Source organism: Canis lupus, chromosome 25 (genome assembly GCF_048164855.1).
Source record: "Canis lupus baileyi chromosome 25, mCanLup2.hap1, whole genome shotgun sequence".
NCBI lineage: Eukaryota > Metazoa > Chordata > Mammalia > Carnivora > Canidae > Canis > Canis lupus.
Window position 1 is genome coordinate 9077252 of NC_132862.1, and position 14173 is coordinate 9091424.

Genomic DNA, 14173 nt, shown 5'->3' on the forward strand with positions numbered 1-14173 from the left:
TACAGCTACTGTTCTGCACCACCTTGCCCTACTGTGCTTTCCTTTAGTAATTAATAATAACTTCATTATTACATATTAAGTGAATCCCATGAGGGAGTTTGCGGGTAGCTGAATCCCAAGCACCTAGAACAGTATCTGGGATGCGTTAGGAACTCCATAATTATCTGAATGACTTACCAAATGGATGCATAACTTCTATCAGGCTGGCTGCTGGAATTAGATAGACCTGATTTCAAATCCCAGACCCACCACTTCCTCACTATGTGACTTTGGCCAGTTTAGTCAATCTTTCTATGCTTCAAAGTCTACACCTGAAAACTAGGAATGATAGTACTTCCCCTCGGGGTTGTTTTGAAGATGTGGTGTGTGAAATGTTTAGCATGGTGCCTGCACATAGTAAACACTAGATGAGTATCAGCTACAAGTATTATATATAGAGAGAGGGAGAAAATGATATGTTTGAAACTTTCATTTTTTTTTAAGACACACAGCCTTCAGAGTATCTCAAGAAATAAGAGCGCCGACAGCACTTTATTAAATGTTCTGTTATATCAAAAATTAGGAAGCTGTCTGTAAATTCAGTCTAATACTTAAGAGACCGTGAAGAGAACTCAAGAAACATGTAAATCCCATTTTTACGCATTCTCTATCATATTCTTTCTTTCTTTTTTTTTTTCCTTAAGATTTTATTTATTCATTCATGAGAGACACACAGAGAGAGAGGCAGAGACACAGGCAGAGAAAGAAGCGGGCTCCATGCAGGGAGCCTGACATGGGACTCGATCCTGGGACTCCAAGATCAGGCCCTGGGCTGAAGGCGGTGCTAAACCACTGAGCCACCAGGCTGCCCTATTTAAGTATTTCCAAATCATACTCATTACTTAATTTTTGAATGTATGGGAATTTTTTTTTAAGATTTTATCCATTTATTTGACAGAAAGAGAGACAGCGCGTACAAGCAAGGAAGCAGCAGGCAGAGGCAGAGGGAGCCCAACACAGAGTGGATCCCAGGACCCTGGAATCATGACCTGAGCCAAAGGCAGGCAGACCTGTAATCAACTGAGTTACCCAGAAGCATCCCTCACATCAGACAAGCACCTCTCCAGGTGGTCCCAGGCATTAAACCCAGGCCCTCTGCACCACAGAAAAATAACCAAGTCCGGGTGTCTCTTTCATTACACTCTGATTCTGTAATTTGAAACACTAGTTCAGTTGCCAGCTAGTAAGGACCTCCCATTACTCTCCCCAGTGTAGATGAGGCTGGGAATGGTGATGGGGGTGGAAAGACAAGTGGAACCACACAGGAACATTCCAGTCCTAATTTGGGAGCTCTTTACTTAATGCGTTGGAAGGCCATTTCTTTTAGAATCCCATCAGGGACTTCATCATGTGATTATCCTCCAGCTGGCCAGATGCAGTTTAAGAGACTCAAGCTTTTCCATTCTAGAAAATACCACAAAGTAGTTATTTGAAATTTTAAAAATAAATAGATCGTTGGAACATAGTTAAATCACCTTAGAGATGCAAGGTATTTAAATTTTCTCAAAATATGCACTTAACATGCTAATTACAGAAATAACTAATACAAATGACACTTAAAGCAGAATGCCTTTCCCTAGGGAGTAATAATCCTGAGGCTTGTTCCAGGATCAAATGTCTTAAATTACCCATCCCTTAGGAGTTCATCTCATGTCTGCTTTTGTCCTTGTCCCCACTTTCTGTGTACCAAATTTATATAAGCATCGAGCTTTCACACAAAATAATACCAATCATTTATGTAGCATGCAACACCAGCTAAGCACTACAGGTCTCGTAAAATTGTCCATTAAGATATTTATATATGAAAAAAAAAAGATATTTATATATGAAGGTTTTAGGTAAAAACAGCAACAACATACAATTGGCCATCCAGGGGGACAGCTGCTACACAGGGCAGGGACGCTGAAGGCACTCCAGAGCCGTCCTGGCTGGGGGTTGCAGGAGGTGGTCTCTAAATCGAGTTCTGAGTGATATACAAGAGGAGATCGGAGATCATTTAAGAGGCTGCTCTCATAAGAAAATCCAGGCTCGGGGATCCCTGGGTGGCTCAGTGGTTTCGTGCCTGCCTTTGGCCCAGGGTGCGATCCTGGAGTCCCGGGATCGAGTCCCGCTTTGGGCTCCTGGCATGGAGCCTTCTTCTCCCTCCGCCTGTGTCTCTGCCTCTCTGCCTTTCTCTCTCTCTATCATAAATAAATAAAAATAAATCTTTCAAAAAAAAAAAAGAAAAAAAGAAAAGAAAAGAAAAGAAAAGAAAGAAAAGAAAAGAAAAGAAAAAGAAAAGAAAAGAAAAGAAAAGAAAAGAAAAGAAAAGAAAAGAAAAGAAAAGAAAAGAAAAGAAAAGAAAAGAAAAGAAAAGAAAAGAAAAGAAAAAAGAAAATCCAGGCTGGAACTAACAGGATGGTGGTAATGGGGATGAACAGATAGATGGGGTCTTAGGGCCTCAGAATCAACAGGCCTTTCCCAACTGGAGGGAAATTTAGAGACGCCCTGTCTCGGAGTCCTACTTGACTTGGGCAACTGGGTTCGCTAAGCAAGACGGGCCTTCAAATCTCCAACTTCTCCTTTGCCAGTTTCAGTAAGATCTCTTCACCTTCTGTTTTATAGAGGAAGTGGAAAACTAGATGCTTTTAGAGAGAAATATCATGCAGTTCCACTGCCGCCGAACTACATTCATTTATTCATTCAAACAACAAGTATTTCTTGGCTGCCTGCCATGTGCCAGCACTGGTCGAGGCTCTGGGGCTGCAGCAGTGACGGAGGACCCTGCTCCCCACCTGCTCATCCTCCTTGGCCTAAAGCCCCTCCCCATGCCTTGGTACCCATCTTACTATAGGACATCCAGCACTTTATTCCTGTGACTTTGATCTACTCTTCATGTGTTATTTCTGTAACGGCCAAAGTAAGATATTTGCCCCTCGTCGATATTTTTCATGCTCCAATTTCTTCCATCTTTTTTTTTTTTTTTCAATTTCTTCCATCTTAAGAAAGGAAAAAGAAAGAAAGAAAAAGCCCCTTGCCTTGGCCACTGTCACACTATCAAAACGTTAAATGCACATGCTCCACATGCTCCATTTGACTCCACAGCTCCATTTTTGGAACCTGTTCCACAGAAATCCCTGTACACACATATATGTAAGGAATGCACAAATAAATATCTACATGTATGTTCAGTGTAGCATCATGTTTCAGAAGGCAAAGATGTCTAAATAAAACCCAAATATCCAGAGAATCTATCACAACATGATAGAAAACTGTATATATTCATGTGATTAGGTGTTTGACCAAACACACACAGGTGAAAATACAGGCTTCTGCAGACTATATGGCAATAAATCCAATTTTAGACAAGTAAATATGCACCGATGTGGTATGTGATAGCATATGCATAGAAGAATCTGAAAGGCTATGCCTCAAACTAGTAATGGTAGTCAGGAGGGAATGCAGTTATAGAGATTATTCTCAGTCATATTTTTTAATGCTTAAAACTTTTACAATGAGTACATACTACTCTGATAATCAAAACAAAACAATAAAGATAAGAGGCAATCATAAGATAAAAAGCTATCGTAAGAAGGAAAAGAACAACTTCATCAGCCTTTTCCACTGAATCTGCCGTATTACAACATAGTCCAAAATCCTTAATCTTACTGCCACAGCTCTGCGTGAGCAAGCACCCCTCCTGTAGGGACCAGCCTCTGGCCACCTACCACCTGACTGGCTCAGGTCATCCCGAGACCCAACATCTATTTTACATTTTGGCCTTATCTGACATCTCAGCAACCTTTGACACAGCTGACCATGACTTCTTTCAAAGACTCTCTTCTCTTACAAGTTCATCCACCCCTCTGTTGGCGCCTCCTCCCTGATTGGAGCTTTACTTCTGAAAATATTCAGGGTTCCACCTACGGCCTACTCCTCTGTAATTTATCCCTGGCATCTGTTAACAGCTTTAGATAAAAGGTTCCAAATGCATTATTCTAGTTCAGGTGGTCTCTTGATTCCAGATTCATACATCCAACTTCTTCTGTGACACCTCCACTTGGAAACTTCCTAGACATCTCACACTCACAGAATGTTCACACGGGATTTATGTTTACACACACACACACTTCTTCCTCCATGATTTCTTGTCTCTGTAAAGGGCACTACCATCTATGCAGCTGGTCAAGCCAGAAACCTGGGTATCATCCTGGACTCCCCTCTCCTCTTCATCCTCACAGCCAAACATTCACCATCCTATGCTTCTGAATATAACTTCAGTCTGTGTTCCTCTTTCCATCTTACAATGTCAAGCAACCCTGACCGGGGCTAGAACAGAAATTTCCTGACCAATCACCTGCCAACAGTTCTCCCCGCACCCCCCCCAATCCATTCTCCTTTCAGCAGCCTAAGTGAACTTTGAAAATGAAATTCTGACCCAATACTCTTCTGCATTAAACCTTTTAGTAGCTTCCCATTAGGAAGCTACTTCAAAATTTATGAACACAAGCATGTGTTATTTCTGTAACGGCCAAAGTAAGAACAATAATTTAAAAAAAAAATTTATTTATTCATGGGAGGCCAGAGAGAGAGGCAGAGACATAGGCTGTCTGTGGGGAGCCCGATGTGGGACTTGATCCCAGGACCCTGGGATCACGCCCTGAGCCAAAGGCAGATGCTCAATCACTGAGCCACTCAGGCCTCCTAAGAACAATAATTTTTAAAGGAGTCTGGTTACAAAGAGACTATAAGCATCATGAGAGCAGGGGTTATGTCTGTGTAGTCTGATGCTGAAGCTCAGTGCCTAGCCAGTCTGTGCACATTCCTGACTCTAATAAATACAGACTGGCGGGCTGAATGAGCTTCTGAATGAGACACAGAAGAACCTAGGCTGGCCACAGTTGAGGCAGGTAGAGTTTTGTTTGCTGTGCCTTGTTCTGGAAGATGAAGCATGTACTCATATTACATATATTACATATTCACATGCACACACAAATGTTGATGGAAAAGAGTGAAGGAAAAATACACAGGAGGGGTCACTGATGGAGAGAGGCATAGGTAGACGGGTTAACCTTAATCAGAGAAGCAAAGTTAAGTGTGAACATAAGTTTATATGTGTATTACATACATGCACATTTTTTTTTGAGGGAAGAAAGGGAGTGGAGGCATTGTCCCCCGAAAGTTTCCACTCCCTCTGTGATTTAAGAAGATGATCTACTAAGAATGAGGGGAAAGGGTATGAAATAAGGACATGAGGAAAGCAGTGAGAGTATGAAATCCTTTCCAGGACTGATACGCATGTCCGCTGGCCAGGTGTGCAAGGTTCAGTTTCTGTTCTGGGATTTTCATCCCGAGCTCTGCAAATGCTCAAGAGTCCAATTTTCTTTTTGGCCTCCCATCCGTAAGACAACAGGTCCCCAGAGTCAGTATAAGAAGCAAGTGTATCCCTACTAACCTGGGAAACTCTGACAAAAGGATTCCTATGCCCCACCCCACAGAGATTCCACGTCAGTAACTGGGCACTCTGGTGGCTCTGGTGTGCAGCTCAGTCTGGAAAGTGCTGCCCTAAGGAACCTCACCTTGGCCTCCGGCCCACAGGGTCACTGGCCTCACAGATCACATATTCTCCTCAGTCACTGTACTGACCACTGCTGAGCACAATGGCTTGTGATCAAACCAGCCAGTCAAAACCACAGTGACATACAATGTCCACTCAGTCTTTCCATCTAACAAGAAACCACAATGTGGAAGAGAGAGAAAATACAGATGTGGCTTTTATCTACTCACACATGGCCCGGATGGGAAGGACACGCTTCCTGGTGGGGTTGCTACCGAGAATGGCCATCCCTGCTAAAGGGTGGAAAGGAAAGAAACCAGACCTCTTTCTCTATTATCTTCTCCATTTTTCTGGCTCAACACTAACACTTTCTCTCCCTATCAAGGACATGGATCCAAGTAGGCTTTGCAGCTGAACTACCATCAGCTGAAAAGACCCTAGAGGAAAAAAAAATCAGAATTTTTAACAGTTTCTTGTTCATGAAACGTGGGTTGCAATTTCATTGAGACTTTAAAGATACCAGAGTCAGAGACTGAACGACAAACCAAGGAGAAGTTTCGCTTCTGCATTTCTCTGGCAGGCTGCTGCGACTCTATTTCCAAATCAGGTGTTCAGTTACACATGATCATCCCAACTTCTTAGACATAAAATCAGTCTTTGAGTAAAAAAGAGATCCTAAAATCATCTGACTTCAATCTCTTGGACTGACCGATGAGAAAATTGTGGAGGCCGAGAAAAATTAAGGCCATCCCACCTAAAATTTAGCATTAGCTCAAGTACAGCCATCTTAGGCCCCTGTGAATAAGAGCTGAACTTTATGGGAAAAACTGCAGAATGTCCTCAATGTCCTCGGCAGGTAATCCCATATCAGAAAGACAACAGAGCCCACGCCCATAGTAGAAAGTCTCATATTAGAGTAAGAACAGAGCTCAATGCCCTTGAAAGCCCCACATCAGAATGTAAACAGAACTTGGAGAAATTCTTCCACCCCTTCTGAAAATCCCCTAGACCAGCCTATAAAAAACCCAGCTGTAACTCACTTCGAGGTCCAAGTCCCTGCTCCGCTGTGTCGGGTATACTTGGACCCAAGCTCGAGCTTGCTAATAAACCCTCGTGCGCTTGCATCGGTGTTGGCTCCTTGGTGGTTTCTCAGATTCGCAGTCTTGGGCACAACAAAAATCATGGTGAGAGAGGATGCCCAGAATTAAGTATTAAATCTGGGAAGAGGACCCAAGCTTCTTAACTCCTGGTTCAGGGAACTTGCCACTGTACTCAACCCTAACAGTAGCTAAAGGGAAGAACTAAAGCCAGTGAAAATGGATTCACAATTTACAAAGAACTCCCATTTCACAGTGTGATCAAATGCCTCATAAATGACAAAGAAAAACGTGTCACGTGAGGCCTTCATTTAAAGGTGGAAGTACTAGGAGCTCCTGGGTGGCTCAGTCAGTTAAGTGTCCTCCTTCAGCTCAGGTTATGGTTATGATCCCAGGATCCTGGGATCCAGCCCCTCATCGGGGAGCCTGCTTCTCCCTCTCCTTCAGCCCCTCCCACCCGCTCTGTTCTTGCTCTCTTAAATAAATATATAAATAAAATCTTATAAATAAATAAATAAAGGTGGAGTACTAAACACCTGCATTGAGTCCTGCTCCCTCCTCAAACACCACTGGGACATAAACTGATAAAAAGGGCAAAGTAGAAGAGATGGTAACACAATTTTGGAAGATGGAGAGCAAGTAGTTAAGTGGAGACTAGCTAAGCAGACTGGAGAAAGCTCAATCCAAAACTAGGACTACCTAGAAGCAATGTCATTTAAATGATAAACCCTCAAGAGGCTGAGGGACTGGCAGCACCAGGTTCCTCTGGAAGTGGAGGTGAAGATGGGCAGAGAATTGGCTGCAAATCTGTTTAAGAAGTAGAAAGACCCCAGGTTCTCTCCCTCACTCCGTGGAGAAAGTAACTGCCTTTGAACTCCCAGACCCCATCTAGGAAAAGACCGAGAATGTATTCCCTGAAAAGAGTCAACAAGGGATCTTTGGACCAGAGGATTCTAGGCATAGTTGAGGACTGGGATTTCACACTGAAGAGAGATTACACAAAACACTACTGCTGAATGTTGAAATACCCCAGCCTTGTACTTGGCTTTCTTACTAGTCCTCTTTTCTCTGGAGGATCTGGTCAGCTCAACAAACAAACAAACAACCTAAAAACACATCAGGATTTCCTAAACAAACCAAAAACAAGCAGCCCCGCCTCGAATGAAGCTAAACCCAATCTGCCAGCAAAGAACCTCTAGTCATCTTTTTTAGATAGCTGATCTAAAACAGGAGGGAATAACAAAGACTTAGTGGATATTAGGGAAAGCATCTAACAGAGAAAAAGCAAAGCAACTTAGAAAATCACAGGATGAAGAAATTTAAAAAAATAAAAATCAAAGCAAAAAACAAAAATCTCAGCGTCTTCAGTTATCTGAGAAAAGTACACTCATGAAATAAGGACAAGACATTATCAAAGTGAGAGAGAGTGGGAGAAATAAAAATATTAACTCTTAGAAATTAGGGACGCCTGCGTGGCTCAGCGTTTGAGCATCTGCCTTTTCAGCTCAGGGTATGATCCCGGACTCCCAGGATCTAGTCCCACATCAGGCTCCCTCAGGGAGTCTGCTTCTCCCTCTGTGTCTCTGCCTCTCTGTGTCTCTCATGAATAAATAAATAAAAATCTTAAAAAAAAAAAAAAAAAAAACACTTAGAAATTAAAGTGATGGCAGATTGAAAATTCAATAGAAGGCTTGAAAGATATGATTCAGGAAATGTCCACAAAAGTTGAATGGAAAGACAGAAAGGGAAAATAGGAAAGATGGAAAGTTTGGGGGCCAATTCAAGAGAGCCAATATCCAGATAATAGAGTGTTCATCATCAAAGAAAATGGAGGGGCAGTGATTATAAATGGAAGAAATATCCCAAAATTGAAAGGCATTTTTTTTTTTTTCTAGAATTGAGGGACATCTTTCTCCCAAAAATGAAGGATACTGCTTTTCCTTTAAAGATAAGTAGGAGGGGGACAGGATTTGCATAGCAAATAGGATGCGCTTCCGGCATATTAAATGCAAACAGACCTACACCAACTACTTTATTATGGAATTTCCAGAAATAGTTTTCATACAAAGGGTTTTAAGTCCAAAAGGCGAGAACTTCTCAAGAGCAACACTGGAAGGCAGAGGTTTCAAAATTCTGGGAAGAGATGATTTCTATCCAAGAACTATAGTCAAGCCATCAGCTAAAAGCCAGGGAGAACAAAGGCACTGTCAGACCTGCATGTCTCACAAAATTCTCTCTTCTTACGCTCTTTCTCCATAAGGAACTGGAGATTGTGCAACCAAAATGAAGTAGTAAACCAAGAAAGAATAAATCATTCATTTCAAGAGATCAGTGGCGCCAATACAAGAAGGCAAAAGGAGTCCTCAGGAGGGTGGTGAAGGAGAAGCCCTAGCTGTTTTGGGGCCAAGGAAGCAACCTAGGCAGAGACAAGATCAGAAGGTCTGAGAGAAATTTCCCCAGAAAGATGAATCTGGTACATTCTCGATGTGGTTGACCAACTGAGAGAGTTACAACTACGGTGGAGTCTAAGGTTGAATATATTCCTAAAGTACACCCAAAATGAAGAGATAAGAAAAAAATATCTGCTATGCAGTCTTGAGAGGAAAAGTAATTAAACTATATTACGGGGCTCATCTTTGGAAAGTATTAAAGTAAGCACTGCATATTGATCTTAGCAAAATTACAACAGAATTACAACCGGAAGGATGGTGGTTGAGAAATTTGTGTAAGAGGGGAACGGGGTGGATGAACCCCAGCCAAATACTCACTTTTTCATCAATAGATAATCCCTAAAACTAAAAAACAGATGAGTAACAATACGATTACATTAATTAAAGACATAGAAGTAATTACCAAAATATCAGCTGAAGTTGAAAACACTTGCATCTGGGGAGCATAAAATGGAAGGGGAGAGGCTGCTCTTCTTCATAACAAATCTTGTATTACTTAATTCTCTACTTATGTAAATGTTATAATTATATGACACCATGACAAAAGCAATAATAATAATAATAATAATAATAATAATAATAATATATTTTTTCCCTTAAAAAGAAATGGAAGTGTAGACTCATGTCAAACATCTCATGACATGACACATATAAACATAAGCCCAGTTCTGGCACCTACTATGTACAGAAGATAGAACAGACAACACCACAGAAAAAGTCCCTTTTCAGGGAACTTACACTCTATAATAAAACTAAACACAGGATCTAGTAAGACAGGATAGGAATGTATCTATTAGAAGCGGCAACACACAGAGCTTGAGTGACCCTGAGAAATTTCAGAAGAGGGATGGGAAAAGACAGCAGATCAGAGCAAAGAGAAAAATGAGTAGTGAAGAACTGTAATAGATCTAGGAAATATTTTAGAAATTCTGCCTTAATGAAGGACCCAAGAAATGGGGTGAGAGATGGAGAGGAGCACTCGGGTTTAGGAAGGTGTTTGGTTCTTTAATTTTTAATATAGGGATACCTGAGCATTAATTCATTTATTCTTTCAATCGTTCAAAAAACACTTACTGAGCACCAAAACAGTGTTCTTATGCAGCTTAGGATCTACTAGGGGACAGAGGCAATAAACAAATACAGACGTAACTTCAGGGAGAGAGAAATGCTTGGAAGTCAAGTGAAGCAGATGAAGGAATGGACAGTACCCATGATATTTTAGATAGGGGAGTCAGGTAGGCCAGCCAGCTCTGAAGGGTAACGTCTGAGGGAGAACTGAGTGAAGTGGAAGAGCAAGAATCCCAGACAGGAAGGGCTTGGGAGGTGAGAGCAGGTGGAGAGGAGGAGGAGAACAGCATTCCAGGCTGGAGGGTGGCATGTCAAGGGTCTGTGAGAGGCTGGTGTGGCTGGAGCACCTTGAGAAATGGGCAGAGAGAGAAGAGATGGGGACAGGGAGGTGGCGGGGGCCGTACAGTATATGGACTTTATATTGTTTGTAGAGGAGCCACTACAGATAGTATAAAAGTAGGAAACAGAGAACTCTCATGGCTGCTGTGTGAACTCCGACCACAAGGTAAGGAGTAGAGGCAGGAAAGGGGCTGGGGAAGTGATTCCAAAGTCCTAGCAAGAAGTGGTGGTGGTGGTGGCCTGGGATTGGGTGTAGGTGTGGGATGGGAGATGAGGAGTGCTTGGATTTGGGATAGATGCTAATGGGTCTAATATGAGGTGTGAAAAAAAGTCCAGGAAGACTTCGGGTTTGGGGGCCTGAGCAACTGGATGGAGTCACTGCCAAGATGAGGAACAACGGAAGACCTGTAGGTTTAGAAAACAAATGAGAAGTTGGTTTTGCCTGTGCCATGTTTGGGATGTCCAGTAGACAACCAAGTGACTCGTCTAAGCCAGCAGATGAAGAACCAGGGAGAGACAGGGCCTGGGGATATGTATGATATGGGAGTCTTCACCATACAGATGGTATTTAAAGCTCTGGAAATGAGTATCACCTAAGTAGTGAGCCGAGACGGGAAGCAGTCAGAGAACAAAGCCACTGGCACTCAAAAGTTAGAGGCCAGGACTAGGGAGAGGAGGATCCAGTAGGGGAGACAGAAAAAACAAGGGAGTTGCAAGGAGAATGAAAACAGAACAGCATCACAGAAGCCAAATAAAGAATTTCAGGAAGGAGGGAGTGGTCAGCTGTGCCCAGTGCTGCTAAGATAAGCAAGAGCTCCAAGATAAGGGGCCAGGGCCTCCATGACTCATGATGAATGAACAATGCTCTGAGATAACATTCCTTACCCACAAATGCACTCAGGCTATTTAGTAATCTGGAATAGTAAGTCAGTTCATCCAGAACACCAACGCTCTGTCTCCATGAAGGCCTCATCACATGGCCAGCCCTCCCTCCTTCAGGATTCTCCCAGAAAGCAACCCAGGAGATCCCCATGCAAAGAGAAATAAGGGCAGCTCTCATGGGGAGGCTTAGAAGAAATGGATTGTTCGACCAATGCTCATGGGGGAGAATCAGATATGCTTGGGCAGAAGTGTTCCACAGGTTTCTACGTTTTTCCAACTCACAGCCTAGGAAAAGAAAATTAACGAAATCATTCCACCAGCTTACATAGCCACTGAAACTGCAGAGGATCTGTAGTTTCTGCAACCTCTGATTACTGTTTCTAACCCCTTTTTCTCTCCCTATTTGCCATTTTGCGCCACCGGAAATTTTTTTTTTTTTTTTTTAAATCTGAGGTTTAACTTGTATATATGGTAAAAGTTTACACCAACTCCGGTGCATGTTGACTAACAGAGAGTCACGTAGCTTCCTCTTGCCCCTCCATAGTCAGTTTCCTCCACTCACTTCTGGTCCCTGGCAAGCAAGGAGCTGATTTCTCTCTATAGTTTTGCCTTTTCAAAGTGTCATATACCTGGAATCCAATCATATGCAGCCTTTTGTATCTGGCTTCTTTGACTCAGAGTTAACACTTTCGAGGTTTATCCATGTCGTTGCCTCTATTGGTAATCTGCTTCCTTTTGCTACTCAACCGCTATTCCATGGTGGGCGTGTACCAGTTTATCCATTTGCCAGTTGATGGATGGACATTTGAGTTGCTTCTCTTATGAATAAACTTCTATAAGCTTTTGCTAGAAAGTCTTTTGTGGACGCAGGTTTTCATTTCTCAAGTCAACACCTAGGAGTGGAATTGCTGGGTCACGCAGCATCTTGTTTTTGCCCACTAAGAATAGCTCAACATCTGCCGAGCACTTTGTATCACACAATATTCCAAGCTCCTTACGTGTCTTGTGTTAATTTTTAAAACAGCAAGTTGTTTAAACAAGTTATTAATGCCCCTGCCTTATTGATAAGGAAACTAAGGCACAAAGGGATTAGTTGACTTGCCCAAGATCACACAGCTAAGCAGGCAACAGAGCCAGGATTTGCAAACCTAGGAATCACATCACCAAGTGCAAGTTATCAACCATTTTGCTTTGCTGCCTCCTTCAAGTCAAATGCATGATGGCTTAGAGTGTTTGGGCTCTAAGTGTTTGGGCCCAAAATGGCCATTGCTGACTATTCCTTTTCCCCTCTTTAAATCATGACAATGAATACACTGGAACTCTGAGTGTCACTGCAATGACAACATGCCATTTTTTAAGTCAGAACTTTAGAGGACATTATGAAGAAATGCTTTTAACTGTGTCACGGAAGCTTATAACCTATTAATGCTAACAACTGTAAGGACAGCTAAAGTCAGTCCGCTTCTACCAGTATGGTAAAACTCTCTTCTGGAGATTTCTCCACTCTCATGATGTAAGAGGCCGTGCTGGTTAGAAAATTATAAGGACCCTGGAATCAGACAGACCTGGATTTAAATTTTGGCTCTGCTTCCTAGTGGGTTGGTAGATAGATAGACAGACAGACAGACATATACTCACCTGTGAACATGTGTAAGTGCTAATTTGCAAGGCAGTCGTAAAGATTTGATGGCACAACATGAGACACTGAACACTGTGTCTTACATAGTTAATAAACCCTCCTCTCCCCCATCCCCCTTCTCTTCTACAATGTACCGCCGGGCCTCTGAAATTAGTATGATAGAGTTACTTAGCAAAAAGTTTTTTTTTTCCACCGGTCTGTTCCTTTTTCACCCAAAAAGCAGCAAAGGAGAGACCGGACCCAGGTGCTTCTTTAAAATTTCATATTTCATCTTAAAAAAGAAGTCATGCGAACTTCGCGCTTTATATGCCACGGAATAAACAAAAGTATTTTAATATTAAAATATTTTACCTTGACCTCCAGCTACGTGACTTCGTTTTCTCCTGAAATGTCTAAGAATACTTAAGGAAGATCCCCCCGAACACACAGTGGCCTCACTTGCACGCTGCCACCTTCCTGATTGTAAAGCAGGAAACGATGATGTCTTAACACTTCAGAGTGAGTCCGCACACTCTGGTCATTCTTCTCTCCTGGCTGCAGCATCTCACCATCACCTTCATGTTTACCCTACAGCTCAGTCCAGTTTAAGCTCCAAGAACTTCGCATCTTCCAAACAGGAAAACAGCTATGTCCTGTTACCCCTGTGCGCGGCCTCCGGGCCACCTCTGCTAAAGGGATGCTGGTACAGCCTGGCTCCTTCCTGAGACAAATCTCTGGTACAGCCGTTAAGAGTAAACACAAATACTGCAAACTTGGAAAGAGTTTTCAGATAAAAATAAGATACTGATCAAGAATGATCTTTAAGTCAATAGGGACAACAAAAGACTAATAGTAAAAAAACAAACAAAAAACAAAAAAAAGACTGATAGTTTTTTTTAATCAATTGAACCCAAATTGAATTAATCAATATGAATTGAAAAGACACATGACTCCGGAGAAGCCAAAGGATTTCATTCATCTATGCTAACAGAATGTGGTTCAGAGTTGTGTATGCAGTATGATAAAGGAGATAATTTAGTCCTTAAAACGTATTTCCATGAACTAGCATTATTTTCTTCATACCACTTTTTGTCTTCAGGTAAATACCACATACCCCCTTCCATTTCTACCATACACCCTTGTA

General features: G+C 42.1%; 1 protein-coding gene across 5 annotated transcripts in view; it reads right to left on the bottom strand.

Annotated features, from left to right (window-relative positions):
• Window positions 1-14173, bottom strand: part of ANO6 (anoctamin 6) — a 186210-nt gene that overhangs the window by 125904 nt on the left and 46133 nt on the right. Inside the window, exon 1 of one of the 5 annotated variants that reach the window (XM_072798243.1) lies at window positions 1899-3042. The exons of the other annotated variants lie outside the window; for them this stretch is intronic. Within the exon in view, the coding sequence (XP_072654344.1) occupies window positions 1899-1908 (10 nt within the window). The 5' untranslated portion in view covers window positions 1909-3042. Of the gene's footprint in view, window positions 1-1898; window positions 3043-14173 lie in introns of those variants that run through there. 5 annotated transcript variants of the gene reach the window in all.